General features: G+C 53.4%; 1 protein-coding gene and 1 long non-coding RNA gene across 6 annotated transcripts; one reads left to right on the top strand and one right to left on the bottom strand.

Annotated features, from left to right (window-relative positions):
• Positions 1-327: 327 nt before the first annotated feature.
• On the bottom strand, positions 328-4,618 carry LBX1 (ladybird homeobox 1). 2 transcript variants are annotated; one of them, XM_082424258.1, is made up of 3 exons: positions 4,406-4,618; positions 2,684-3,393; positions 328-1,971 (listed from the first exon to the last, which is right to left on the bottom strand). In XM_082424258.1, exons 2-3 carry the CDS (start codon positions 3,006-3,008, stop codon positions 1,448-1,450), a joined length of 849 nt encoding a protein of 282 aa, XP_082280384.1. In that variant the 5' UTR covers positions 3,009-3,393; positions 4,406-4,618; the 3' UTR covers positions 328-1,447. The 2 variants fall into 2 exon arrangements, with proteins under 2 accessions (XP_082280384.1, XP_082280385.1); XM_082424259.1 differs by lacking the exon at positions 4,406-4,618 and adding an exon at positions 3,925-4,034.
• On the top strand, positions 3,936-21,221 carry LOC309642572. 4 transcript variants are annotated; one of them, XR_014253264.1, is made up of 4 exons: positions 4,686-4,770; positions 5,993-6,118; positions 11,188-11,416; positions 11,655-21,221. It is a non-coding gene; the product is annotated as an uncharacterized lncRNA (long non-coding RNA). The 4 variants fall into 4 exon arrangements; XR_014253262.1 differs by lacking the exon at positions 4,686-4,770 and adding an exon at positions 3,936-4,055 and having other exon boundaries at positions 5,993-11,416; XR_014253263.1 differs by having other exon boundaries at positions 4,650-4,782; positions 5,993-11,416.
• The last annotated feature ends 5,441 nt before the right edge of the window (positions 21,222-26,662 follow it).

The following is a 26,662-nucleotide window of genomic DNA, read 5'->3' as shown; positions in this document are numbered from 1 at the left end:
TTTGCCCCATACAAATTAATTTTGCACCCGTGGCGCCCTCAAAGTACGCACACGTTTTCTCCCAGCATCGTACGCCTCTCTTTTTACCCGGACCTGGCGAAGCCCGCTTCTCTCGCCCCCGCATCATTTGGTAGCTGCCGCGTGTTTGTGGGCAAGAAGCGCCTCCTCTCTCTCACTGCTTCCCCCTCACCCCTCATTCTCACGCCTGCCCTGAAACTCCTCCAAATCTCCAAGGCCTGGGCAGCCGGCGACCAGCAGTGGCGAGACACCGAGCCTGACGCGGCTTCACTGAATAAGGTCCACTCGTTCAGACATGGTCACCGCCGGTTCTAGTAAAATGGCAAAGACTTTATTTATCGGAGAAAGAGGCCTTGGGTACAGTCCGGGGAGGAGAGGGCAGGGCAGGAGCAGGGGAGTGGCACGCGGGACCCACCCTCATCCAGGCACCCTTGTCTGGCCAAGTCGAGCTAGGAGCAGGGCGTTGGATACGGCAAGACAGACCCAGAGCTGCGGAGGAGGTGGCGCGAGGGCTTAGGTCGGCCTCCTCTCAGTCTCTGTCACATGCAAAAAAATTCTGAAAAGAGTAAAAAATAATTATTGGGCTTTGGGTTCTGTTTTCGTTGGTTGGTTGGTTGGTTGATTGGTTGGTTGTTGGATTTCCCCCTGCTTTGTCCCTAAGACCCGGACCCCAATAGTCAGTCCCAGGCAACCGGGAGAGAGTGGGGAGGAATCTTAAAAATAGCATTACTGGGCATTAGGAGGCAGAAATGGTATCGAAAACAGACTTCTCTCGCTGGGGTGGGGGTGGGGGTGGGGGCGGGGGGGGGAAGAAAACATCGATTTGAAACTCCCAAGTCAGGACCCGGTTGCCCCCCTCAGCCCCTTCCCATGTGGGGGGGGCGAATAAAGGCAGAAGGAAATAAAAGAAGTCAACTGCAATAGGCCTAGGGAGGTGAGGAGGGAGAGGGCCGGTGCATTCGCCACATGCAGAGAAAAATCAAAAAGTCGGGGCGGCCCCTCCTCCAGACCTCGAGGTTAAGTGTTCATTACCCTCGATTCTATCTCGCCCTCAGCAAACCCAGCAGCCTGAGCTTTGAGAACATGGAAATCTCCGAGATTTTAAAAAATAAAAGAAAGAAAAAAAGTCAGGCTGTGGTGGGAAGAACCCGGTATATAGGTTTAAATATTTATACAGAAGCCATACAGAATTGCACGGCGAGGGCTCCCGGGGCAACGGAGGCCGCGCGCGGCGGCCGGCTCGGCCGGCCAGCCCGGGTTTATTGCTTCGAGAGGGAAGAGGCGGCTGCTGGGAGCCGAGTCCGGGCCAGGGACAGGGGAGAAGGCGGGAGTTGCAGAGGAGGTCCCAGCTCCCCTCGGCGGTCCTGTCCGGGAGGTGGCGGGCAAAGAGCTCTAGGAGCCCGGGGCTGCGGAAGATGCCGGGCGCCGCTCAATCGTCCACGTCGATCTCTTCGTCTTCCTCGTCCTCCGAGCAGTCCTGGCTGCTGGCCGGCTGGTCCGTGAGCGGGGAGGCGGGCGAGAGCTGCAGGGGCCCGGCGCCCGGGGCCTGCGGCGCGCCTTGGGGGAGTGCCGGAGAGCCAGGCCTTGACTTAGCCCTGCCGCAGCCGCCGCCGCCGCCGCCGCCCGCAGCCTCCGAGTTCTGCTCGAGTTCGGCCAGCGCCACGATGTCCATCTGCCCGCTGGGGCCCAGTTTCTTGGCGGACTCCACGTCGGCCTTCATCTCCTCCAGGTCCCGTTTGAGCTTGGCACGCCGATTCTGGAACCAGGTGATGACCTGAGCATTGGTGAGGCCCAGCTGCTGCGCAATTTGGTCGCGATCGGCGGGGGACAGGTACTTCTGGTAGAGGAAGCGCTTCTCCAACTCGTAAATCTGGTGGTTGGTGAAGGCCGTGCGCGACTTTCGCCGCTTCTTGGGGGTCTGCCGCTGCCCAAAGATGGTCATCCCGTCGCGGCCTGAGAGGAAACCAAAGTATATGCTTGCGCCAGAGGAGAGGAGACCCCACCCCGGCCCTTACTCACCCCGCCTAGACCCATCCGGCCTGCAGTCTGCCGCTGTTCCCTTCTAGGATTAGATTCGGCCACCCGGACTAAGGCAAGCCTAGGCTATGGCAAGCCCAGGCTATGGCAAGCCCCCTTCCGCCATCTCTCGTCTACCGGAAGTCCCTAGGAAAAATTGTTTTGGTCTCTGCCGCTTCACCTGAGAGTTGGTTTGAAAGACCTGAGGTCGCTAGAACATGAGAGCCAGACAGGGACGCCCTGCCTGGGTGTGAATGTTGGCTCTCCACCTCGTCACAATCAGCCCTGCTCTACACCTACCCAAAAGGTCCCAGCAAAGGCTCTCCATTCCCCACCCCAGGAACAGGGCTAGCAGTACCCAGCCCACTGAGAACGGGAGGGAGTTAAGCAGAGCAGGCAGACTGCAGAGATATCTTGGGTTCCTGCCTCCCCTCCGCGGTCACTCGACTCTGGCCTATCCAGAGGCCCCTAGGAAATAGGGTTTGGGTCCTGTCCCACGCATCTCCACTCCCAGCGGCAGCGGCTTGGGCTGGAGGGCCCTGACAGCCGGCGCGGGAGGGGGCGGGCAGAGGCAGAGAGCACTAAGCGTGGGACACATGGAGCCGGGAGCCTGGTGCTGGGCGCCGGGGAACCCAGTGGCGGCGCCTACCTTCGGCTGCCTGCAGGACGCTGACCTCCAGCCCCTTAAAAGTCTTGCTGGCGAGCTCCTCCAGCGCGCACAGCGGCGAGGTCTGCGAGAGCAGCGCGCGGCCCGCCAGGGGCAAGCCGCCCGGCGCGTGCTTGTCCGCGGCCGCCAGCAGGTGCGCCGCCCCGCACAGCGAGTAACTTCTCCGCACAGACGGCTTGTTGAGGATGTCCTCGATGCTGAACGGCGTCAGCGGTTTGTTGGAGTTGGCAGGAGGAGGCAGGTGGTCCAGCGGGCTGCGCCGCCTCTCCTCCCCCGGCGCCGCCTTGCTGTCCTCCTTGGAAGTCATCTCGGCCTCGTTTGGGGGCCCGGCCGGGGCGGCTCGGGCCTCGGGGACCCAGCCCGCGGGCAGCTCGGGCGCCGGGAGGCGCGGGCGGGCGGCAGGCGGGAAGGAGGCCGCGCCCGGCAGCGCGCGGGCCGGGCTCGGGGCCGATTAGCGCAGCGGCAGAGGCGAGCACAGCCGCACGGGGCCCCAGGAGGAGGGCGCTGACGCGGGCGCTGCCGCCGCCGGGGCTTCCAGCAATCCGGGGCGCGAGCCGGGGCGCGCCGCGCGGGGCTCCAGTTTCGCCAGCCCCGGTGCTATTTAAAGGTGTCAGGTGGCTCCGCGGCAGCTCCTGGCCCCGGGTCCTGGCGGCGGCAGTTGGAAGAGCCGAGGCGAGGGCGCCGATCCCGTACTGCGAGGGGAGGCGCAGAGATGGGGCAATTGACTATTGCTAACAAGTTAGCCTTGATCGAGGAGTAATCAATTATCTGCAGCGGCACTTCTCTCTCTCTTTCTCCCTTTCTCCTCTCTTCTTTCTCTCTGTTCTCTCTCCTCCTCTTCTCTCTCTCCCTCTCTCCCTCTCTCCCTCCCTCTCTCTCTCCCTCTCTCTCTCTCCCTCTCTCCCTCTCCCTCTCTCCCTCCCTCTCTCTTCTCTGCTCCCCCCGTCTCTCTCCTTCTCTCCCTCTCCCTCGTCCTCTCTTTCACTCTCTGTCTGTCCAATGCAGGCAGCTCTAAGTTGGGAAGCTCATTAATTAGCGGGACTGGGGTAGGAGGAGCCGGCTGGAATTAGCCTGCCTAATGCGCCTGTCAGTCCCGGCGCTGCGCCGCACTCGGCCCGAGCTGTTTGTAAATTACATTAGCGGCTCCTTTATTGCACCCGAACCACCCGCGACTGAAAAGCCGCCGCCCCCACCCCAAACAGTGAGCCGCGCTCCCGGCGTACCCGCCTCCCGCCGGCCTGGCTGTGATGGCAGCGCTGGCCCGGAGGTCTCAGGCTCTCCAACCCGGGATTTGGCGCCGGAGAAGGGCGACAGGAGACCATCCCGGGAGGTATGCAGCCGCCGCGCGGGCCAGGTAAGACCAGGAGCCTGGGTGGGCCTCGTCGCCGCCCAGAGAGGACTTTGCCGAGCTGAGATCAAGGACCCAGCGCCCCTACCCCTAGATCCATTTGCCCCTCACCCACGGCCTTGGACAACGCGCCTGGGGAGAAGGAATCCGCAGCCCTCGGGTTGGCCCGCAGGAGGTCCAAGGAGGCTCTGCAGCCCTGGGTGAGGCAACACAGGACACAGGGGTGGGGGATCCCAGGGGTTGGGAGAGGAGGCCAGTCAGAGGACACAGCCTTCCCCAACCGAGGGGTGGAGGGGGGAGTTGTTGGTGGCTCTAGGCACCTCTCCCCCGGCCTGAGCCTGAAGCGACAGCCTTACCTCCTCCGTCAATCTTGCACACTCTTCTCAGGCCGCGGCTCTCCGGGCCGGCTGGGGCCACGGCCCGCCTGGTGACCGGCGTCCGACCGTGGTAGCCGGCCGGGTGCCGGGGCTAACGGGGCAGGCTCAGGGCCTCCCCGCTGAGCTGTGCCCGGCCCCGGCCGGGGCCCCGCTGCCGGCCCCGCCCAGCCCAGCGCCCGGCTTGAGTGCACCGCCAGGCCGACTCCAGCTGTTCCGGATGCGTGGCGGGGGCCCGGAGGGGGCCGGGCCACGGATGGGGCTGCGATCTCAGGAACCCGCGGGGAGAGGCATTCGAGTCCGACTGGGCACTGGGAACCCTAAGGCCCGAACTCTGTGCATATCAGGCGAGCATTTATGTGTGTATTTGAATGTGTTTATGTTTTTGAATATGTATATTTGTGTGTGGTTCTCCATGTGTTTATTTGTGTAAACGTATGTGAACCTGTGGGTATTTTGGCGGCTTGAACCCCTACCTATGTCTTTCATTCCCCTGAGGCACCTAAGGGGGCTATGTCCCCAGTTTTTGGTGTTTATTTTCTCTTGAGTCCCTCCTTTGGTTTGCGTGGGGCCGCCTGCCCTGCCACCCTAATTTTCCATTTCCACCCCTATAGAAAGGAGGGGAGGAGGAGGGAGGTTGTAGCCAAGGGAGGAAGAGCTGTTCCCCACCCCACATACAGCCCCAGCCCTTTCCCTGGCTTTGTTTGTAAACTCCTGGGCAGGCAGTGCAGTCTGGCAGCCCTGCTTGGTCCAGAGAAGGCCCCAGAGAGGCCAGTGCAGAGGACTGTGGCCCAGCCCAGAGGTTGGGGTGGGAAAATAGGACCTCTTGGGCTTCTTGCCCCTTCATACCTGCTCCAGAGAGCAAACCAAGCTGGGCTGTGGGGCAGGGGACAAGTTCTCTTCCTGGATGCCTCTAGCATAGGGTCCTCTGAGCATCAGAGATCAGTTTCTTTATCTCCCGGTTAGTTATTCATTTGGAACAAGGCTTGCAGCTCTCCAGAGTAAAAGGGGACAGTGTAGGGAGAGAGGATTCTTGTTTGGGACCTCAGTGCCTGCCCCAGGCCTGCTTGGCAGTGTTGGGAAGATCTACTTATCCTCTTCCCCATCTTTGTCCTGCATTTTGGGGGGAGGACAGGTGCTTTAGAAGCAGGAACGGTGAGAATGTTCCCCCACAGCTGCGGAACTATCCCCAAGGCAGGCTTGTCTCTGATGCATCAGTGCTGCTCTGGAAGCCGTGAGGTGAGGCTGGGCCTGGAGTCAGAGTCCAGAGATGGTGGAGAGGGATCTGGAGAAGAGGGCTCCAGGGAGCTGAACCCTGCTAGGTTGAAAGCTCTGGGACCAAAAGGGGTCTGCTCTCTCCTCTCACTTCCTGCTCTCAGGATCCCGCCTCAGCCTCTGGCCCACAGCCCTTTCCTGCCGTAACCCCCAAAGCCCTGACCCAGAGCCTCAGGCAAGCCATATTCCCCCATGCTAGCAGAGGAGGCCCCTCCAGATCAGGAAATAAGGACTCTTTGGTCCCCATCCTCCTGAGGAGCTCCCATTAATACTCCTCCTCCCCCATTTTTCCAGTCTGTTCCTGTCTCCACACCTGATATTGGTCGGCAAGACAGGATCTTAAGGACAGCCCTGCTGTTACCCATCTCCCAGTCCCTCAGGACCAGCAGAGTTCAGGATTATTGTGAGGCTGCCAGGAAGGTGAGGAAAGTGAATTGGGGAGCAGAGGGGTGGTAGCATAGAATTCCTCCACTGGAGCCCTGTTTCCCTGGACCTTTAGTCTCTGGCCACATTGTGTCAAAGTGGACAGGACAGTCCACAATCATCTGCTACATTACCCCTTCCACCCATCATTGCCAAATCTCTTCTTCTCTTCCTGGCAGGCACCTGCCGCTCAATCCCAAGGTTTTGGGTTTTTTTGGCCTATTTGGTTGTGCTCTCCGCTGGCCAAACAGCTCTGGCCAGCATAGTTGGGCAATCAGGGGTCACGTGGTGTCATCTGCCTGTTTTGTTGTTTAGGGCCCCCTACCTCCATCACCTCATCCAGATTATCTTCAAAAACCAGCCCAACTGCCACACTGACTTTTTTCCCCCAACCCTGTGGTTTTCCCCCAACTCCAGACCCCAGTGTGTGGGAATTTGGCATCTTCTGGGATCCTGGGAGTCCAAATCCACCACCTCTTTCTGCAGAGCTAGGAGCTGTGTTTTGGGTTTGCCCTTAGCCTCACTCCCTCTCCTGCCAGAATGGGAGTTGCTTAAGGGCAGGGTCCTTGATGTGGGGATTCCATCCACTTCAGACATTCACAGGCCAGGCAAGAACCTGGGTGCCCTCAATTATTGGTTGAATGAGTTTTTGTCAAGCAAATAGAGTATAAATAATTATGTATTGTGGAGGGGCAAGGCTTGGGCTTTGGAGGTCCCACCTCAGAGGATTTTTGGAGATAGTAAGATTTTTGAAAGGGGAGTAACTCAGAGGCAGGTGGGGTGAGTGTTGGTGGGAAGGAACTCTGCCATTGCTCCAGGATCTCACGTTTTACTCAGCCCCCTTCATGGGATTCAGTGCTGGTTCAGGAAGACTTTCTGGGGTCCCCCACCCCCAGTCAGCTGGGCCAGTGTCTTCTCCCCTGGAGGTGGAAGCAGCTGGTCCCTGGAGTCTGCTCCACAGAGGGAATGCCTGTCTTCAGAGCCTAGTCTATATTGTATCCTGACTCCCGAATTCCTGCTTGCTGCCTATACCACCAGGGCCCAGACTTCTTCGTTCTCCAGTGGAAGGGGAAGGGATTATTCTGCCCAAAATCTGCTTTCCCCCTAGTTCAGTGAATATTCCAGACAAAGAGGAGGGAAAGAACATTGCATGAATTGCGAGGGTAAGAGGACCCTGCAGACTCAGACAAAATGAGTTATTCCTTACCATGAGAGAATATTCAAGTAAATCCTCAAAGGCTCCATCGGCTTTAATCCAGATTGTTTTGGTAGCCCCATTCACTTCCCGATTATTTATGTAAGCACCAGCATTGGCCTTCAGGCCAGCGCTTCCTTCAGAAAAAAGGTTCTGACATTGCTTGAAATTAGTTAACTTGACCACAAATCAGGATCATTTTTGTTCCCCAGGGACCTGCTACTGTGACACTCCTTGTAGAATTCAGAGAGTGTTTCTTCTGCTGTAGAAGTAGACTCCGATAGATGGCTTCCTGCCACCCTGGCTGAACCAGGACTGCCTACTTGGTTTTTATATTCTGCCCTGGGCCACCTTCTGCAGTAACAACAACAGTAACCATGACAATAAACACCATAAGCCCTTACCATGTGCTTGGCAACCATGTGCTTGGCTTCCAGCTAAGAGTTTTTATTGATTTTGTTTATTACTCACAACCCTGTGAGGTAGCTACTGCTATTACCCCGATTTTACATACAAGGAAAATGAGGCCCAGAGAAGTTAAGTAACACTTCCAAAGTCACACAGCTTGTTTGGGAGTAATTAGGATTTGAAGAATGTTTTTTCTGACTCAGGTCTTAATCCTGGAACCACAAAGTATCTAACCAGAGCCCAAAGTTTCCTTGAATGGGCTTTAGGGGCTCTGCAGATCCCAGAAATTGTGTGTAAAATTATGTATGTGAGCCCAAGTGTGCACGTCTTTTCAGGGGCAATATTACATAACACATTGGATTCTCAAAAGGGATTGGAGACCCAGAAAAGGTTAAGGCCAGAAGCAGGCCAATAGGGGAAGGGGGAGGGAAGTTGCCTCTCTGCAGGCCTGGGGAGCAGGGAGCCAGCTGCTCCAAAATTCAGACCAGGCTCCAAGCCTGCTTCTGGACCTGCCCTGCTGTCTCTGGCCAGGCCCAGCTCTCAGGACCTCTTCTGGCAAAGAGAGATGGGGGCAGGGTCTATGACCAGGGCACTTTTTTGGAGAGCGTCCTTCCCTGCTTCTCTCCACCCACCTCCCCAACTTCTTCTGTGAACTGAACTCCTTCAGAGCCCAGCCTCTTCCTGGCCCTTCAGCCCTGCATGGGGGAATTGACTGCCCTTTGGAAGTGTGAGGGGCATAGACAGACCACTGAGTGATATGGACAGGTAGAGATGGGGAGAGATGCTCAAGGCCCAGGTGACCATATTCTGCAGCCTCCAGGGCAGCCCTCTTTTTGGTCCCAAGCCTTTGCTTCCCCAGGAAGGGTCTCTGTTCCTTCCTTTCCTGGCACCTCTCTCTCTCTCTCTCTCTTTTTTTTTTTTTTTTTTTTTTTGGCCGCACTGTGCGGCTTATGGGATTTTAGTTCCCTGACCAGAACTCAAATCCGGGGCCCGGTAGTGGGTAGTGAGAGCACTGAGTCCTAACCACTGGACAGTCAGGGAATTCCCGCCTGGCACCTCTTGCTGTTTTTAGTGCACACCTTATCTTGGGGTGCCCAAGATGAATGACTGACTGCCCTATTCAGTCCTCTGTGCTCCTTAGCATACCCCCCTTGGAGTCAGTGTCAGATTGCCAGGAACTGCTGGTTTGTCATCTGCCCTTCTGCCTCCCTCTCCACCTGGCTGTGAACTTGGGGAACTGAAACTCCTCTCCATGCCCTATGCCAGCCTGGCATATACCAAGAGCTCTCCATGCCTTTGTCAAATGAATACGAATAATAAGAGACAAAAGGGAGAGCCAGGTAGGGGCCTCTGCCTGTGCCCCAGAGAGAGGAAGAGGGGTGTAAGGGAAGGGTGGTATTGTTTTGCCAGCTTCGTGCAGATGTGTGAGGCACTCCTGCTGCTCATACCTCCAACATACAAAAGGGTCACAGAGACCTCATTCTTTAATGCTTTTTGGCCATGGAGAGGGGGGTCCTTGGTTCTCGACCCAGCTGTGGTGTGGCCTGACTCAGGAATGGAGTTTGTTCACCCTCTCCCTCTTTTTTTAAAAAACAAGATTGAGTCCTCATTGTATTTTGGGCCCAGAAGCAGAGAGGAAGATCAGACAGAAGAAGGAGAGAGATGGGCAGGCAGGAGTGGCAGGAAACACACCCCTACCCCAGTAGCCCAGGGGACTATGAAGAGGGTAAAGGATAGTGGGGGGAGTCTGGTTCTGTCCCAATGGAGGTGGCATTTGAAATGAGCCTCAAAAATCCAGGAGCATTGGGGTAGGTGCACAAGTGAGGACCACTTTCCTGGCAAGGGGAACAGCTAAGCAGGAGGCCAGAAGCCCCAGCTGAGAGCAGGAGACAGAGCGCCCCATACTTCTTCCCTCCCTGGCCTGGGCATCGCGCTGCTGAGGTTGGGATGAAACCCTTGGTCCCTTGTGCACCCCCATCAGGTTCTGCAGCCTGAGGCAGGGGCTGGCGGGCTCCTGGGATGGCTGTTTGGGGCTGAAGGGTGGGGGAGTTGGGGAGAGGCTGCACCCCAGCCCTTGCTGCTCCTGGGTCCACAGTGTGGGGGGCGTCCATTCTCTTTGCCATCTGGGGAAGCTCCAAGAACTGACCTCGCTCTTACTAAACAAACTCCTGGGTCTGAGCAAAACCACTAATGGTGGTCAGGCTACCCATTCCACAGCCTCTGCCTGTGGGAAGGCGCCAGGCTGCAGGCCAGGCAGAGGAGCCTGGGCTAGACCAGGTGGATAGGCCAAGGAACCTAGGCGGGGAGAGGTAAGGAGACCTAGGAGCCGGCCAGCATGGTTAGGCGGGCTCGGGAAAGGCCTGAGTCAGGCTTCTTGTAATAAACTGCACGTGAATAATTCAGCAGCCGCGCGGGGGCTCATTGCATTAGCGCCGCCGCCCGTGCCTCCCCTCGAGTTCCAGCTGAGGGGAGGGCGGGTCACTAACGCGCTTGAGGAGGGGAGCCTGATAGAAGACCCCTGCCCGCTCGCATCCTGGATTCTGCCCGGCCTAATCCCAGGAGACCCTCTGGTCCCCGATCCCCTCGGGCCCCACTGGTCAGAGGACCGCCTACTGGGCAGGGCTGTCCCAGCTTAGCCGCTCTTAAGACCCCGGGCAAGAGAAGACGGGCGGCGGGACCTGGGCCAGAATATGTAACGAGGGGGCCCTACCTGCGGGAAACCGAGCTGTGGTAGTGCCCAACCGCACAGAGAACGCGGGCGGCGTGGCTCTGAGCAAAGTGGCGAAGGCAGGCTCCTGTGCTCAGAGCCCAGTGCCCAGGAGCTGCTTTGTCCGGGCCGGGATTTTCCTTGTGGTCAGAGTGAAGCTCCAGGGAAGCCACGGAACTTTTCACCCACTGTGATCCCCAGGTTCTGCCTCTGCCCCCCGCCTCTCCCGTACCCAGAGATCCAGTTCCCGCCGCGCCAGCCAACGGTGTCGGCTGGGGTCCCCAAGCTCGCCCTGGGTGGAAGGGAGCCCCAGGCTGCTGGGCCTGAGAGGCTAAGTGCATACCGCCCAAAGCCTTACTTCGTTTGAGTGGAACCAGCCTCCTCTGGCTTTTCCACTTCTCACAAGTCCCTGGGTTCCTGATCTTGAGGGATCACACTCATCCCATCAAACATCCACCAACGCTTAATTTCTCCAGCTCTTTCCCAGGCCCCTTCACTTTCATTAGCTCGACCACGCCCTCTCTTCAGCAGCTTCCCTACTCCTACGTAGTGAACCTCGGGCCGAGACCCTCCCACTGGCCCCAATGACCCTCCCGGGGCCGGCGCGAACAAGGCCCCCGGCCTGGTCTCCACCGGTGTTGCGGGCAGCCAGACCCGGGGGAAGGCAGCTCGCGTTTCCCCCCTTCCCTGCTCCGCTCTCCCCCCATCAGAATCTTCGTTGTTTGCCGCTGCCTCCTCCTCTTCCTCTTCGCTCAGCCTCTACGCATTTGTTTTTCTTCGTTTGGTGCCGTGCGGTCGGCCTGTGGAGGCCTGGACATACTCTACCCGTCTTGAGGCCTCAGCCGGGCCGCTGGGTACGAGGCCAAATTTCGAACGGCTTCTGCAGCAGACCGGCTCGGGTGTCTTTGAGACAGAGGCAGGTGAGATGGACAGACGGCACCTTGACCTCAGACGGCTCCACGGCCGGCCGGCTGTGTGTTGTTGGGTAAGTCTCTTAACTTCTCTGAGCCTTGACGGGGCAAAGGTCAAGAGATTTAAGGAGAGTGATGGGAGACTAAGTCTTTTGATTCGTTTGGGAAAAGGGGTTGCCTGCTTTGGGGCCTGAGGAGGAAATGAGGTTCGGGAGAATACTAGGTCTGAAATGACCATTTATTTTAAGGAATATTTCGAGAGCAGCTGGTAGCTGCTTTTTATTTTATTATTATTATTATTATTTTTTACAGCTGATGGGTTGCCAGGCATTAGAAACTTCTCCAATTCTCACCACACCTTGGTTCTACCGAAGAGGAAACTGAGGTTAAGATTGCCTCCCGCTGGTCAACAGCACAGGTGGGATTCGAACCTATATCCGGTTCCGAGGCGCTCGTGAGTTTACGCCACGCAGCTTCGCTTGGACTGGCGTTCGAGCCCTCGCAGGGCCGGCCACCACCTGAGCGGAGAGGGGTTGGGCTGAATCGCCAAACGTTCCCTTTTTTCCGTGCCGGGAATGCTTTCAAATTCTTATTTTCAGGTAAACGATTTTGGCGGCTCCCAGAGAAGGACGGAAGCCAGACCCGGTGTGGGACTTCCGGCTTGTTACGGGAGAGCCCGTGGGGCGGGACGGGGAGGGCAACTTTTCCCCCCGAGCCCGGGGAGGCGGCGGTGGCAGAGCCGAGGCAGAAGCCGTCGCTCCTCGATTTTTCCTCTTTGGAGTTTATTCATCTGCTCAGTCTGTCCTGTGGGGCCCACGTCTTCGAAGTCCTGGTCGGAGGGGGAGGAGCGCGGGGGAGAAGACACGCGGCCCTGCCCAGGGAAGAGGTATGGCCAGATGATCCCCCTACTCTTTCACCGTCTCCAGGGGCGCCTCTCTGAGGTAGGGTCCTCCTAGCGGCTTGCGGGGAGCGGAGTGAGGCAGGCTGGAGGCTGGGGCCTGGGGACCCCTGGCTGGGCAGGGAAGGGCTGGCATCCGGCTCCCTGGCGACCCCGTCCCGAGCTCCCGCCGCAAGGTCACCCCGTGGAAGCCCCGACAGGCCACGAGTCCCTCGACACAGGTCCCATTACATTGTATTTATGTTTCATTTTCCCCTCTCTCTTATTATTGTCTCCTCTGGGGGAGGCAAAGGATATAATATATTCATCTTTATTATACCAAATCTGTGTGAAGCATTTAATAAGACGCTGTTTCCACACAGCCAGGGATTAGTGTGAGCTATTCTTAAATTAATGCTCGGGTAGGGAGGGCGCCTCCGCCACAGCGCCTGCTGCTGGCGGCCCGGGGGAAGCGCAGGCCCTGGCCGGCGCGCCCGCGCCCACCCCCAACCCACGATGCCCTTCTCAGCCCGCGCGCCCATCCTAGCGTCTCTCAGTGGCCCTTAGGGCCCCAGCCTGGGGGGAGGGGCTCGGAAGAGCCGAGTTCAAGCTCCCTCCTGCGTTTCTAACCTGCTGCGGGCCTTGGTTTGTGCCTATGAAAATGGGAAGAGCAATCCTATAGCCGCTTGCGTCTCAGGGCTCTTTCTTGGGAGGCTGAAGAAGCCGCGGGTGTAAACAGGACTTTATAAACCGCAAAGGAAAAAGCGAGGATTTGTCGGGACTGGGTTGATGGGGGCCAGAGAGAAACAAGGAGGCCACAAAAGTGGTTCTAGGCGAAATAGACCCCCAGTCTGGATCCCAGCCCCGGCTGCGGAGCAGAGTGCAACTCCACTTTGAGCGGAGCCCGAAGGTTTCGGCATGCCTGGACCTCACCCCCAGCCTGATGAACGTGACTGAACCGAGTAAGGATCTTGGCCTGTCACAGTAGGTGACATGGTCCTCCCTGTGGGTAGGCAACAGTCTTTGTAGTTCAATTTACAGCTAGCAAATTGAGACTCAGAAGTTCAAGTGGCTTGTTTGAGGTGACCCAGCTGAAAAGTAGCACAGCAGATCATCCTGTCTTTAGATTCCACTCTTCTCCTTCCCCCAGCCCTCCTGCTCTCTACTTCTCTCCTCAATACTCCCCAATCCCAATCCTCCAGGGTTTTCTATGGCCTATAAGCCTTGCATTCTGCTTTCTACACACACACACACCCTACCTGGGGATGCCCAGGAGAAGGAGAAACAGTCACATGACTTTCCATATCCAGGCCCACTGCTCAATGTCCTTTAGAACCCACTTGCCTGTGTTCGTTTTCAGGCCCAGATTTGGGCACACCAGCCTTACTTAGTCCCTTGTTCCAGTGCCGTGGGGAAGGGTTGGGGGCCACTAAGCCAGGCCAGAAGGAGGTGTTGTGCAGGAAGGGATTGGAGTGGTCAGGTAAGTCCCCCCTAGTTAGAACTAAAACCCTCCCATAATTCTCAGTCTGCTTCTGTCCCCATCACCCCATCCTTGGGGCCATACCAGGTAACCCCACGTCTTGTAGGCTGCTGGTAGGAGCGTCTTTGGAGGCTAAGGGGACTTGAGAAATCTGACAGCTCCCACCTGGGGCTGGCTGGGGATGGGTACAGACTCACTGTGTGGTAGGGCTGGGACTAGGTGAGGCAAATAAGGTGCCTAGGGCACAAAATTTAAGGAGGTACTTGTTCTCAGTGTTGTGTACCACCCCTGAAATTTTGTGCTTGGGCATCTCACTTGCCTCACCCTAGTCCCAGCCTGCTGTGTGGTCCCAGAGGTGGAATTACCACAGTTGCCAAGTGGGGACAGAGAGGATGATTTCACCTTACCATTGTGAATGAATAGCTTTCCGAAAGGTAGAAGTGTAAACAATGGAATGAGCTGCCTTGTGTGGGAGTGAGCGTTCCCAACAGGTGGAGTGTGCTTTGAACCAGCTGGGAAGGCTAATAATCAATCTTATTGCTGTCATCATCATCTTCATCATTTTACTATCGCTTATTTTGTGCCAAGTAAGAGCTTTACCCACATTATCTCAGGCAATGTATATAAATGTCTTTTGGCTGAGGATGGATATTAAAGTCTCTGATCTTCTGGGTCCTTTCCAGCTCTGAGAGTCTATTGTTGCATAAGACAAAGGACACTTCTGTTGATTTTGGTTAGTTCATTGCATTATAGTTATTATTTGAACTTGTCTTGTGGCCTTTACTAATGGATAAGCTCTTTGAGGTCAGGGACTGTGTCTAATCTCATTTTTTTTTTTTTTTTACTGTTCCTTCTCTTCCATGCTCCACACAGGACTAAGCACATAGCACGTGTTTAATAAATATGTACTAAACAAACACATGAGTAATCAAAAGCTGTCTGTCTACCTGGTCATCTGCTTTCCATGCTGTGACCATCAGAGCTATGAGGGTGGCCCCTGGGAGAGCCAGTACACCTCTGCAGTCATTATGCCCCTTCCCCAACAGCTGAGCTGAGTTCAGGCCAGCACTTATAAAGCCTCCTTCTTCCTCATGCTCCCAGCTCTGTTCTAGTCTGTGGACAAGATAAAGTCCAGCCCAGGTTCCACCTGTGCAGAGGCGCTCCAGTCTCATACTGGACCAGCCTCATAAGAAACCATTCAGGTGGGGGAGGGGGCCTGTGGGAGATCAGAGCAGGCAGGAGCCCTGTAGCCAAAGAAGTCTGCCGGGCAGAGCTGGAACTAGAGCTAGGCCTCGAAAGATGGGAAGGATTGAGAGGCTGGGGGGAAGAAATAGAGAATTCCAGGTTGGAGAGAGAGGGGGCAGCAAGAGTAAAAGGACAGAGGCAGGCAGAACTGCTCACAACAGTTTTGGGAGAGAGCAGGCTGGCCTGACTAGAGCAGCAGAGGACTATAAATGGGAAAAGATGGTTGTGGAATGCCTTGAATGTCCAGGCCCAAAGCCAGAGACCAGAAATTGGGGTTCAGAAATCAGGGTCCACATTCCCAGAGCCCAGAACTCAGAGTCTAGAACTCCAAGCCCAAGGCCTTATCCAAAGCTGTCCTCTGAGTTGGTGTAAGATGCCACCATGGGGCTCTAAACTCAAGGGGCATGAGCTTACTGGGTAACAAGATGGACTCTTCTGATTGGCTTGGCCCAGGAAACCCAAGGCCTGGTGTGAGCCCAGAGTCATCCTGGGCCCACCTGAAGCCCCATCACCTAGGACTGGCATGAGCAACTGTACTGGCTTCCCCCAAATCAGAACTAAAGTCTAGCATCATCTGCAGCCCAGGAGACCTGAGCTGGAGCAAGAGTTGCCCACCAGTATACACCCTCCCACCCATCCACTTTCCTTCCGTCTACCCTCTGATACAGGTGGAATCTAGGGCTTCTAGGCTGGACCCAGCTGGGCTAGGCCGCTGGGGGGTGGAGCCGTAGTGCCAATGAGTGTGTAGGCCTTGCTGTGCCGGCCTGTCACGGAGCGCAAGCCTGCCAAGGAGCCGGAGCGCTGTGCCGCGTGGAGAGTGTCAGGGGTGGTATTGTCGGCGCACAAATGCTCAACTTTATGTACTTTTAACTAGAGGTGTAACAGATGGCCCCGTTTCTGTCCAAGCCAGGGAGATTGGTGCCCATTCCGGCTGCAGCCAATCAATCCCGCCACTCTGGGGGGAGCTACAAGCTGGGCTGGGAGGCCTGGAGCCAGCAATCGCGCAAGGCTGTCTGCTTGGGCTGGCCCAGTACTGCCTCTGCCAGCCGCTCAGCCGTGGGCCCGGGAAGGTAGGAGGGCAGGCAAGTGGCAGCCATGCCCGGCAGCCCAGTCAGAGGCCTGTCTGGAAGAGAGAGCCTGGACCCACCCATCGGGACCCAAATGGCCAGTGAAGACATTCAAGTCCCCAACCTGCACCACTTTGTCCTCATTCTCTTGTGGTCCCTGCTTTGTACCTAAGCCCCAAATATCTAGCCTCCAAATTCTCTAGACCCATAACCCTGCAGTGCCCTGCATTGTAGACACCAGATGTTGCTTGGGACTGGGGGTGGATAGTAGTGCCTTTGGGAGAAATAGTTCATGGGACTGCAGAAGACTTCAAGAAATGCCCAAGACAGCCAGGGAAGAAGAGAAAACAAGAGGATCCAGGGATCCTGGAGCTGGAAGAAACGTTAATCTGTTCATACATTCATTCATTCAGTCCACAAACACTCAGTGAAAGCCTACTATGTGCTAGATCCTTTGCTAGATGCTGGGGACACAGTGATGAATAGGACAGAATTCCTGTCCTTGAGACCTTCTCGGGGAAAGACAGACAAGTACACTGGTAATTGGAGTGATGAGCTTTGGCTCATAAAAATCTCCACAAGGACCATAGAAGCACAGAGCAGGAGCATTTAACCCTATTTGGGAGATCCAGGGAAGATTCCAGCAGGAGGTCGGCTCTGAACTGAGTTTTAAAAGACCAGTAGTTTTCTTTGGCGGTAAAGGCAGGGAAGGGCATCTGAGGGGGAAGGACTAGCATGTACAATGGCGTAGTAAGAAAGGGCATGGTGAAGGTAAGGCCCGGAAAAGATGTGAGTGTGATTGGAGTTGAGTACGGGGTTGGGAGGAGGGGAGGAGATGAGGCAGCTAGGCGATGCCTTGGCCCTGTTTCAGCAGACTGGCAACCTGACCCAGCGGCTCTCTTCCTTCAGTTGCCCCTCCTGTGACCCTACAGCCCCTCCTCCTGGGGCCCGAGGGAGTGAGGAAAGAAAGAGGCAAGGCCTAGCAGCATGAGGGCAAGGCCAGAACTCAGGGGACCTCGCAACATCAGTCCTCCAGAGTGATCCTGGTCCTGGCCTGCCTTCTTTCCTAAGGCCATGAACCAGGGGGCTGTCTCTCCCCCAGATATATACCCCTGGCATTTCTGAGTCCCCTAAAAATGGCCTTTCTGTAGGTTCCTTAGAGACGACCCGGAAACTTATTCATTTGTTCACCAAGCATTAAACATGAGCTGTGTTCAAGGCCCAGGCAGGAGACAGAGTATCATCCAGGACTGTGAAGAGCTCAAGTGCAGACCCAAGAGGAAGACGGGAGTCTGGGCAGGGGTCCTTCTGCTTACAAGAAACAGAGGTTCCCTTGAGTAACCACAAGAAAAAGGAGAGCCTTTATATGGAAGCACATGGACCAAGGCAGCTCTGGGCACTAACTTCTCTCTCATGGTAAGGTGAAAAGGCACCCTACAGGGTCTTCCTTTCTCCGTGTGTCTCTCCTAATTAATATTAATGAAACTGTTATTGTTGTTGTTGTTATAGGGGGAGAAGGAATGATAGCTAACAAGTTCTGAGCACTTACTGAAAGCCAGACAGTTTGGTTTCCATGCTTACTTCAGTTAATCCTCTTAAGAACACTGTGAGTTAGCTAATCTCATTATCCCCATTTTACATGTGAGAACACTGAGGCTCAAGGAGGTTAGGTACTCTGCCCCAGGTTCAAGCCAGGAAGTGGAGGAGTCAGAATTCTCACTCAGGTCGGCCTCCAGGGCCCCAACTCATAACTGCTTCTGACCCCCGTGCAGCATCAAGAGCTTCCTGGATTTCCTCATAATTTCTCATAACTGTGACTTACATTTGACCAGCCGGCCTCTCTGAGTCTCTCTCTACATCACCTCCGCTAACTGCTCTAGTCTCTCTGTATTTCATGTTCAAATTCCCAGGAGAGGAAATCAGATGGCCCAGCTCATCTTTTAATGCCAGGCCACACTGTAAGCAGCTGCCCAGCAAAAGAGCTGGTTGGGAGTGGAGCTGTGTACAGCCACTGATCAGCATTTTTGATAGAGCCAAGAGTAGAAATAATATTCTACTAAGGAGGAAATGCAAAGTGCTACAAGAGAGGTGCAAGAAAAGGATGAGGGGAGACTTCATGTAGGGTCATTTGTGGTCCCAGTCTTGAAATAAGAATAGGATTTGGAGGGCAGAGTTGAAGACAAGGATTTCCAGAAGAAAGGAAGAACATGAACACAGGCATGGGACTGGGATAGCGTGAGTCATGTTCAAGGGCCAGTGAGCAGTTCTTATTAGGAGAGTGGGGTGCATGAGACAGAGGCTGGAAAAGTAGGACTTTTGAATGCTAGCATGAATCTAGACTTAATTTGATGGGAGTTATGGAAGGCCTTTGAGCAAGAAAGGAATGTGATCAGATGGGTGCTTTAAGTAAGATGACCATATGCTCAGGGCAGTTCCAGTTTATGCCTGTTGTCCCACTATAATTATTATTATTTTTATTCTTAGGTTTCATTGTTGTTGCCATTATTATTATTATTATTATTATTATTATTATTATTATTATTATTATTATTATTATTATTATTTTACAGAGACCCCTTTGACTCTTAAAAGCATCGTAGTTTGGATAATACAGTCTATGGTTGCCCCAGCTTTAGGGACCTTGGGCTGTTGCTCTGCTAGGATTATGGTGAATGGGGCAGGATGAAAGTTGGGATGGTCCTGGATGAGGATATTGCCATAGTCCAGGTAAGGAAGGCCAGAACCAGATGAGGGCGGAGAAGACAGAACACAAAAGGCTGTGAGCAAGAGACAGGGCTAGCGTAGAATTTTCCAGACCTGACCAGTGAATGGATTTGGAGGATAAGGAAAGGAGAGTGTAGAGTCCAGGTGACTCCTAGGTGTTCAGCTTGTTTGAAAGAATGGTGGAAATTTGAAGGCAAGGCTTGTGGGGGATAGAGGATGGAGATAATGATTGTAGTTATAGTGAGTTTGAGATGCTCTGGAACATCCGCTCAGAGATGCTCAGCAGGAAGTTGGACATTCCAGATGGGAACGCAGAAGCTGTTAGTTAGGGATTCTTCCAAAGAGATGGCTAGTGGAAGCCGGGGGAATGGTGAGCTTGCCTGCGATGGGGCAGGGGGTAGAGTAAAATGAGATGGAAGCTAAATCCCGGGAGATTCCTGTACTTAGAAAGCTGGAGGAGAGAAAGGAGTCAGAAAAGACTAAAAAGGAGTAGTCGGAAAGTTAGGAGGAAAACAAAAGTAGTAAGTAGCCTGGAGATGATGGAAGTTTTTAGGGAGGAACTGTTATTGAATCCTGCAGCGTGATCAGTGAGGCAGATAGAGTCAATGGCCAGTGGATTTGGTTATTCTCAGGTCACAGTAAACCACAAGTGACTATAGGGTGGTGGGGATATTGCAGGGAGAGTGAATGACAAAGAACTAGAGGTGATGAGGGTGATTTCTCATTCATAAAGTTTATCCAGGAGAAAGAGGAAAGAGGGAGAGCTGAAATGGACAAGACATAGAAGATGCTCCATGGAGAAAATTCTGGAAAGAGGCAGGAGCAGTTGGGTCCTTGGCAAGTAGAAGGAACTCTTCTTCCTCAGAGACAGGAGGGAAGGAAAAGGGTGAGTGATGATCCAGGGAAATTCTGGGGTGGACAGCTGGGTTTGGGGACGGGTGGAGAGGGGAATATTATTTGAGGAATGGGCTTCGTATTCTTGGTCAAGTTAGAGTGGAAGGCTTGCAGAGCAAGTTTGTAATGGTTGTGGAATTGTAATGAGTTAATTATAGATGAAGAGAAAGTTTTTGTTTTGCTTTGTTTTGTTTTGAATATACTGGTGTAGGATGAGTTGAGGCTGCATGAATGGGCCAGTTTTTTTCACCTGCTCCAGGGTGTCCAGGAGTAGGAGCCAGAAAAGTGGATGGCACTGTTGCTTAAGGCTGGAGATTGGTAAGCAGGATGGCAGGAAGCATGTCGTTGAAATGACTGATATGGAGCCAGGGTAGGAAAGGAGGAAGAAAAGCCAGACTGGGAGTGATGGAGTGGGAGAAGATGGAGGGCTTAAGGGACCAGAGAAGGAGCCAGTAGGAATGAGGGAATGAGTCAGGTTAAAGGATAGGAGATTGGGATCAAAGAAGAGAATTTCAGATCCTGAAATTCTGGAGTTTCCAGGGGTGAGGGGTGGTCATGCCAATTAAAACTAGAAGTAAAAGAAACTGTCCATAATGGCTGGGTTCAAGACCTTCAAGGGACTAAGGAGGCTGGGTGGGGTGACTGGGAATTGAGCTGCTCTCAGCATCCCCAGTGACATTTCAGGTTTGTTTGTTTGTTTGTTTGTTTTTGATTTCACAAGTTGGTACATGTTCCTTTATTTTAAAAAAAAAAAAAAAAAGATCTGGGGATCTAATGCATAGCATGGTGATTATATTGGGTTGGCCCCAAAGTTCGTTCAGGTCTCTCAGCATTACATCTTATGGAAAAACTCGAACGAACTTTTTGGCCAACCCCAATAGTTAACAGTATATTGTATACTTGAAAATTGCTAAGAGAGTAGATCTTAAATGTGAGAACAAAAAGGAAATGGTAATTATGTGATGCGATGGAGGTGTAGCTAAATTTGCAATATATACATGTGTCAAATCAATGAGTCGCACACCTTATACAATGTTATATGTCAATATAACCTCAATAAAGCTGAAAAAAAAGAACATTCAAATGATCAAAATTAAATTAAAAGTGCTCATAATCCCACCCCTCAGATATTACTAAAGTTAACATGTTGGTGCTTATTCTCCTAGACTTTGATGTATATACTATGTTTTTATTGGAGTGTAGTTGATTTACAATATTGTGTTAGTTTCAGATGTGCAGCAAAGTGATTCAGTTATATATTTTTTTCAGATTATTTTCTATTATAGGTTATTACATAACCTGTAATATTGAAGATATTGAATATAGCTTCCTGTGCTTTACAGTAAATCCTTGTTGCTTATCTATTTTATTGATGTATATATTTTTAAAAAATGAAATAGGGGATCACAGTATACATACCCAATGGTTTCTTAAATAATCTTTTAATTTTGTAATAATTTTAGATTTACAGAAAACTTGCAAAGATAGTACAGAGAGTTTCAATATGCCCCTTACCCAGTTTCCCCTAATGCTAACATCTCACATTACCATGGTACATTTGTCAGAACTAGGAAACCAGCTCTGGTCCGTTATTATTAACTAAACTCCAGACTTTATTTGGCTTTTACTAGTTTTCCCGCTAATGTCTTTTTCTTACTGCAGGATCCCATCCAGGCTCCCACATCGCATTTAGTTCACATACTGTTTTGCAACCTGCTTGTTTTACTCAACATTATGTGTGAACACCTTTCAATGATGCTAAACGTTCTTCCACACCATCATTTTAATGGCTGCGTGGTTTTCTGTTGATGGCTGTGCCTTTGCCAATCCCTACTGTGGGATGTTTAGGTTGTTTCCAATTTTTTGCTCTTATAAACCAGGCTGGGATAAACCCCTTGAAGCTAAAGTGTCTGGACTATCCCTGCTTATTTCCTTATGATACATTCATAAACATGGCATTGCTGGGGCAAAAAGGATACACTCTGTAGAGGCCATGGATACATCATACCCAACTGGCCTCCTGAATGGTTGTACCAGTTTACCCTCACACCAGCATCACTCAGCCTTTTTTTTTTTTTTTTAATTAATTTATTTCTTTCTTTATTTTTGGCTGTGTTGGGTCTTCGTTTCTGTGCGAGGGCTTTCTCTTCTCTAGCTGCGGCGAGCGGGGGCCACTCTTCATCGCGGCGCGTGGGCCTCTCACTGCCGCGGCCTCTCCTGTTGCGGAGCACAAGCTCCAAACGTGCAGGCTCAGTAGTTGTGGCTCACGGGCCCAGTTGCTCCGCGGCACGTGGGATCTTCCCAAACCAGGGCTCGAACCCGTGTCCCCTGCATTGGCAGGCAGATTCTCAACCACTGCGCCACCAGGGAAGCCCCAGCCTTTTTTTTAAGTTTATGACGGGGAGGGGGGCAGATGCAGAAGACTCTTAAGCAGGGCTATCCCTCAATGCCATATCCCTCTCTATGCCCAACTCTTCTCTAGACCACGGGGTCTACACTGGCCCTGAAGGCAGCTAGCAGCTGGGATGGGGGTGGGGTGTGGCCAGGCTATGGCCCCTGGGCTCTGGGGACACCTCCTGTGCAGGGAGCTGGGGAGGGGGCCTGGGCGGCCGCCTGGGCTTTGTTCTTTTGCCAAGAGCTGAGCTGGCGGGAAGGGAAAGGATGAGGAGAGGCTGTAAGGGGAGAGGGAGCCCTCCCCCACTCCCATGAAAGCTGAGAGGCAGGAGGAAAGCTCCCTGAGCCAGCCAGGGGGGCAGCAGACGGATTGGGAAAACGTAACCTCCTCGAGACGCATGCTCCAGTTCAAGCAGGAGGCATTAACGATGAAATATCTCCTGAGCAACAATTCATCTCTAACTGGGAGGAGAGGGACTCGCTGACATTTAGCTGTGATCAGGGGCTGCACACGCCTGTCTCCAGAAGCCTAACAGGAGCGTGGCCGCCTGTGTGTGCCAGAGAGAGAGTGTGTGTGCGAGAGAGAGAGAGAGAGAGAGAGAGGGTGAGGGACCATGTGCAACTATAGTAAAGCAGTGGGTATATGGATGACGGTGTGAGAGAAACTGTGTGTAATAGGATGTGAAGGATGATGTGTGACTGTAGTGAGACTGTGTCTGCACATGTGACAGTTCATGTGTGAGAATCTGTGTGTGATTGTGAGGACTCTTTAAGTGTCAAAGTCAAGTCTGTAATGAGGTGTTCAGCCAGTGTGAGCCTGTGTGTGATGGTGCAAGTGTATGCTAGGGTATTGTGCACTCTGCGTGTGTGACATTGAGATTGACCCTGAAATTGGCCTTGAGGCATCATGAGATTGGAAATGAGATAGTTGATGTGAAGCTGACCCCAAGATTAAGCTAGATCTCAGGCCACTGCCAACCCCTGAGGTGCCTTTGTGAGAATTAGAAAAAGGTACTCCCTCCTCCACGAAGACACAGCCCCGAGCCGTGCTGTTGTGCAGCTCTCCTGAGCAGGGCACAGTCTGCAGAACAGGACAGGGGTGTGTGTGTGTTCACATGTGTGTATCTGTCTGCAGAAGTGTGGGCCTGAGCCAGGTGTTGGTGTACATCTGCTGGATGAGTGTCATTGTCATTCCCAGAAGGCTCTTCTCTCCTGTCTCCTAAATCCTCACTCCCAAATAGGCCAAGGACAGGAGTGGCCTGGAGACAGGAGGACAGCTGAGGAGGAGGAGGCCAGCTTCACCTCTGCACTGCGCTTGAGCAGGGTGGAGGGAGCAGCAGGACCGGGCTCGTTGGCTAGAGGGACAGCAAGGGGTCAAACCCTACCCCACCCACCTGGATGCTCCCCCGCCTCATCTACAAGGCCCGTTTGAGGCTCTGGGAAGATTTCTGTGAGTCGGACCACAGGTACCCAGGACTCGCCGGGCCCTGGCAGCCCTTCTCAGAGCTGGACTCAGGAGAAACTCCTACCCAGGCTGTGCAGGCCCCAGTCCCCAGTCAGCCCGTGACACACCATACAGCCCACCCTGGGGTTCAGACCACCAATGCTGCTTTGGTCCCCACGTGACTTACTCAGGTAGCCATAGGATTCCTCTGCCTTTGTGAAAGCAACAGAGTTGCCAGTGTCACATTAGCCCCATTCCCGAGGCCCATGGCTCCGTATTTTGAGGGAGGTGTGCATGGGAGTGGGTACAGAGATGAAAAGGGTCCAAGGGGATGGATTTGGGGCAGCTGGAAGAAGAACAGGCAGAAAATGAGCTCAGAAGGCATGAAGGGGAGAGAAACGTGAAAGTTCTAGTGGGCTGAACAGGTTGGGGCTGAGAGGAGGTAAATGGCTCAGGACAGAGGTCCAGCCGTGCCCTTGAGGGGGGCCGGGGGGCAGAGGATGGGAGGAGTCTAGAGTTCACCAGAGTCCAGGTGGCTATCAGCACAGCTAGCCCCACCCCTGCCCCTAAAATCTGAAATGGTCCCCAAGATCCACTCACACTGGTACCCTAGGGACTGAGGAGGGAGCTTGCTCAGCTGGGGACTTGTGCTCAGAGAGTCCCTTGGAGGAGAGATGCTCTGTGTCAGAGTAGCAGAAGAGACCCGAGCTGGTGGTTGTCCTTATGTGACCAGAGCCTTAAGTTTCCACTCTAAATGAGGGAGTAGGACCATATGCTCTGCCAGGTTTCCTCCAACTCAGACTGTGCTAATGGGACTCTCATTATGCAGCCAGATCTGAGGGCTGTACTCACTTGGTGGCTGCCTCTGGCCTCCACTTTCCCAGCAAAGGCTAAGACACAGTGTCCCGGGGTGCCCCTCGGACCCTGGAGGCCCATCCTCTAGCCCATGAGGACCCTAACTTTTTACTCTCCTTTCCTGCCCCATGTCCAACCTTTCAGAGTCTAGAAAGGTAGATACCTTGCTGTTTGCTCTGGAATCTGACCTCAGGAGCAGGCCATCCCCTGCCTCTGGCCTCTGCCCTCTCTCCTAGGACCCTCAGTGCTTCTTCCACTGGGAGTGGTTTCCAACCTGTGCAGAGACCAGCCTAGCCAGGAGAAGATGTAAAAAATATTTTCTCTGCTCTGGCCCTAGGAGACCATACCCTGCTTCTCCTCGGAGTGGGATCAGAACAGATTAGGGATGGAAGGGTGGGGCCTGCTCTCCCCTGACACCATCCTCTCCCAATTTTCAAAGCTGCTTGGCTCCATGGATGACTGGAACCAATTGCAGGTAATATCCCTGTCAGGGCATAGCTACACTCATCCATTACCTGCCGGAATCTCACCCACTGCCCTCTCAAGGGGACTGGCTCAGGCATGTGTTTGACCCTTGACAAGCTGGAAAGGCCAGGGGCATTTTTTGCTTCCTCTCTTTTCAGTGATGACTGTGGGTTCCTTAAGGTTAAGAACCAAGTCTTATTCATTTTTGTGTCTCCAAGGCCCAACTCAGTGTTCAGCACACAGTAATTGGTCAATACAAAGGTAGAATAAATGAATGAATGAGAGAGTGGGGAAGAAATTACCCCTTTTCTCTGTCGATGGAAATGGGGAGGAGGTTGTATTTATTAACTGATATGTCTATCACCAAGGGGTCTACTTGTCATGGCAAAGGGTGACTGCTTCTTTCCCTCCCACTTGGCCACCTCCCTGAGTCACTTCACAATCCATTTCCCCAGTATCTGGGGAGGAAAGATGTCACTTTAATGAGCATTTAGGCTGTCCTCAAAGTGTAGGTGGCCTTGCTCACATGTCTTGGAGCCACCGACCCATCCTCTTTGCAGACAGGCAGTAAATCAATCCATTTTGCCTTGGGCAGAGCCCTATGCCAGGCAATGGGGAGGGGTCTGGCCTCAAAATATACAAAACAAGGATCTAGTTCCCTCCTTCCTACCTCAAACCCTCTGGTAAATGTCATTCAGATCTAGAGATTGAAGTTCCATTCCTTTTGGATATATGATCAGATCAAGAGTTGCACTTTGGGATCAGAACTCAATCCAGATTCACATCCTTTCTATCCCCATGAATCCCATGTGACTGGAGGGGTTGTCTACTTGCAGAAAACCTGGGTACCTGTGGATCCCTGGGAGGGTAAGAGGGTAACTGGAGTGACTGTAGCCAGAGTGCACAGGTGGCGAGAGGTGAGAGCTCCTGCTGCCTCTGACATGGCCACCACCATTACTAATACCAGAGGAGACCCCTCTCCCCAAATGCTTCAGACCCAAGATCTCTGTGTCCATGGAATAGGTGTGGGATGTCCAGGGTCTTTATCTACAGCAAGCTTTTCATAGAAGAGCAGTGTTCCTGTTATTTCTGGGGTCAACCAGAGAAATATATGAGGACAATGGTCTTATTGTGCTCTCCATTGGACAAACCAGGGGGAGCGAAGAGCTTGTCCCCTCCCCCCAACCTTTTCTCTTTCCTCTGATTTTTTCTATATACCAGGTTTCTCTGTTGGTACATCCTGCCAGGAAATACCTTTTCTCAGCTTCCTCTGGGCTTGGGAGTCACCAAACCAGCCTTCAGGGACCAACTCTACAAATCCAGCCTGTTATCACTCAGCAAAAATCCAAGAAAAGGTATTGGCAAGATGTTGGTCCCCTGAGAGCATGGCAATGCCAAACTCCCCAGGCCTAGCCAGAAGACCTCTGTAACTGATGGCAGAATGCCCAGGGTTAAGTGGCCATGAGTTAGAGATAAACCAAGGGACCAAAAGTCAGAGAATCCAAGCAGGCAGAAAGGAATAGCAGGTTTCAATGGACAGGGCAGGGCAGGCAAGAGTCCAGAATCTGAAAAGTCAAATAGAGCAATGAGAACTTGACCCTGAGGCAAGAATGGTTGAGTGAGGGGGATGCTGGGGCACAATGGGTACAAGAGGTTATTTTGACCAGGTGGAAAGTTGGGGTGCACTCTGTGGATTTCTAGATAGGAAAAGGAGAGCCTGGGGGTGACCTTACAAGAAGAGGTGAAGGAGATGCTGGAGGTTCTCATACTTATTGTGGTGATGGTGGCAGTGGTTGTCAGTGAGGTTGAGGATTATAGTGGTTGTATGATTATGGTAATAGCAGGAATGTGGTGATGAGTGGTCATAATGTTGTT

Source organism: Balaenoptera physalus (genome assembly GCF_965194825.1).
Source record: "Balaenoptera physalus genome assembly, chromosome: 14".
Classification (NCBI taxonomy): Eukaryota; Metazoa; Chordata; class Mammalia; order Artiodactyla; family Balaenopteridae; genus Balaenoptera; species Balaenoptera physalus.
The sequence above is the reverse complement of the archived record's forward strand: the minus strand, read 5'-3'. Positions and strand labels throughout refer to the sequence as shown.

Bases quoted from the DNA above. Each gene is read 5' to 3' on its own strand.
- LBX1 (XM_082424258.1), bottom strand. From the start codon at position 3,008: ATGACTTCCAAGGAGGACAGCAAGGCGGCGCCGGGGGAGGAGAGGCGG. The intron at 1,972-2,683 runs GTAGGCGCCGCC...GTTTCCTCTCAG, and splicing joins CGTCCTGCAGGCAGCCGAAG to GCCGCGACGGGATGACCATC.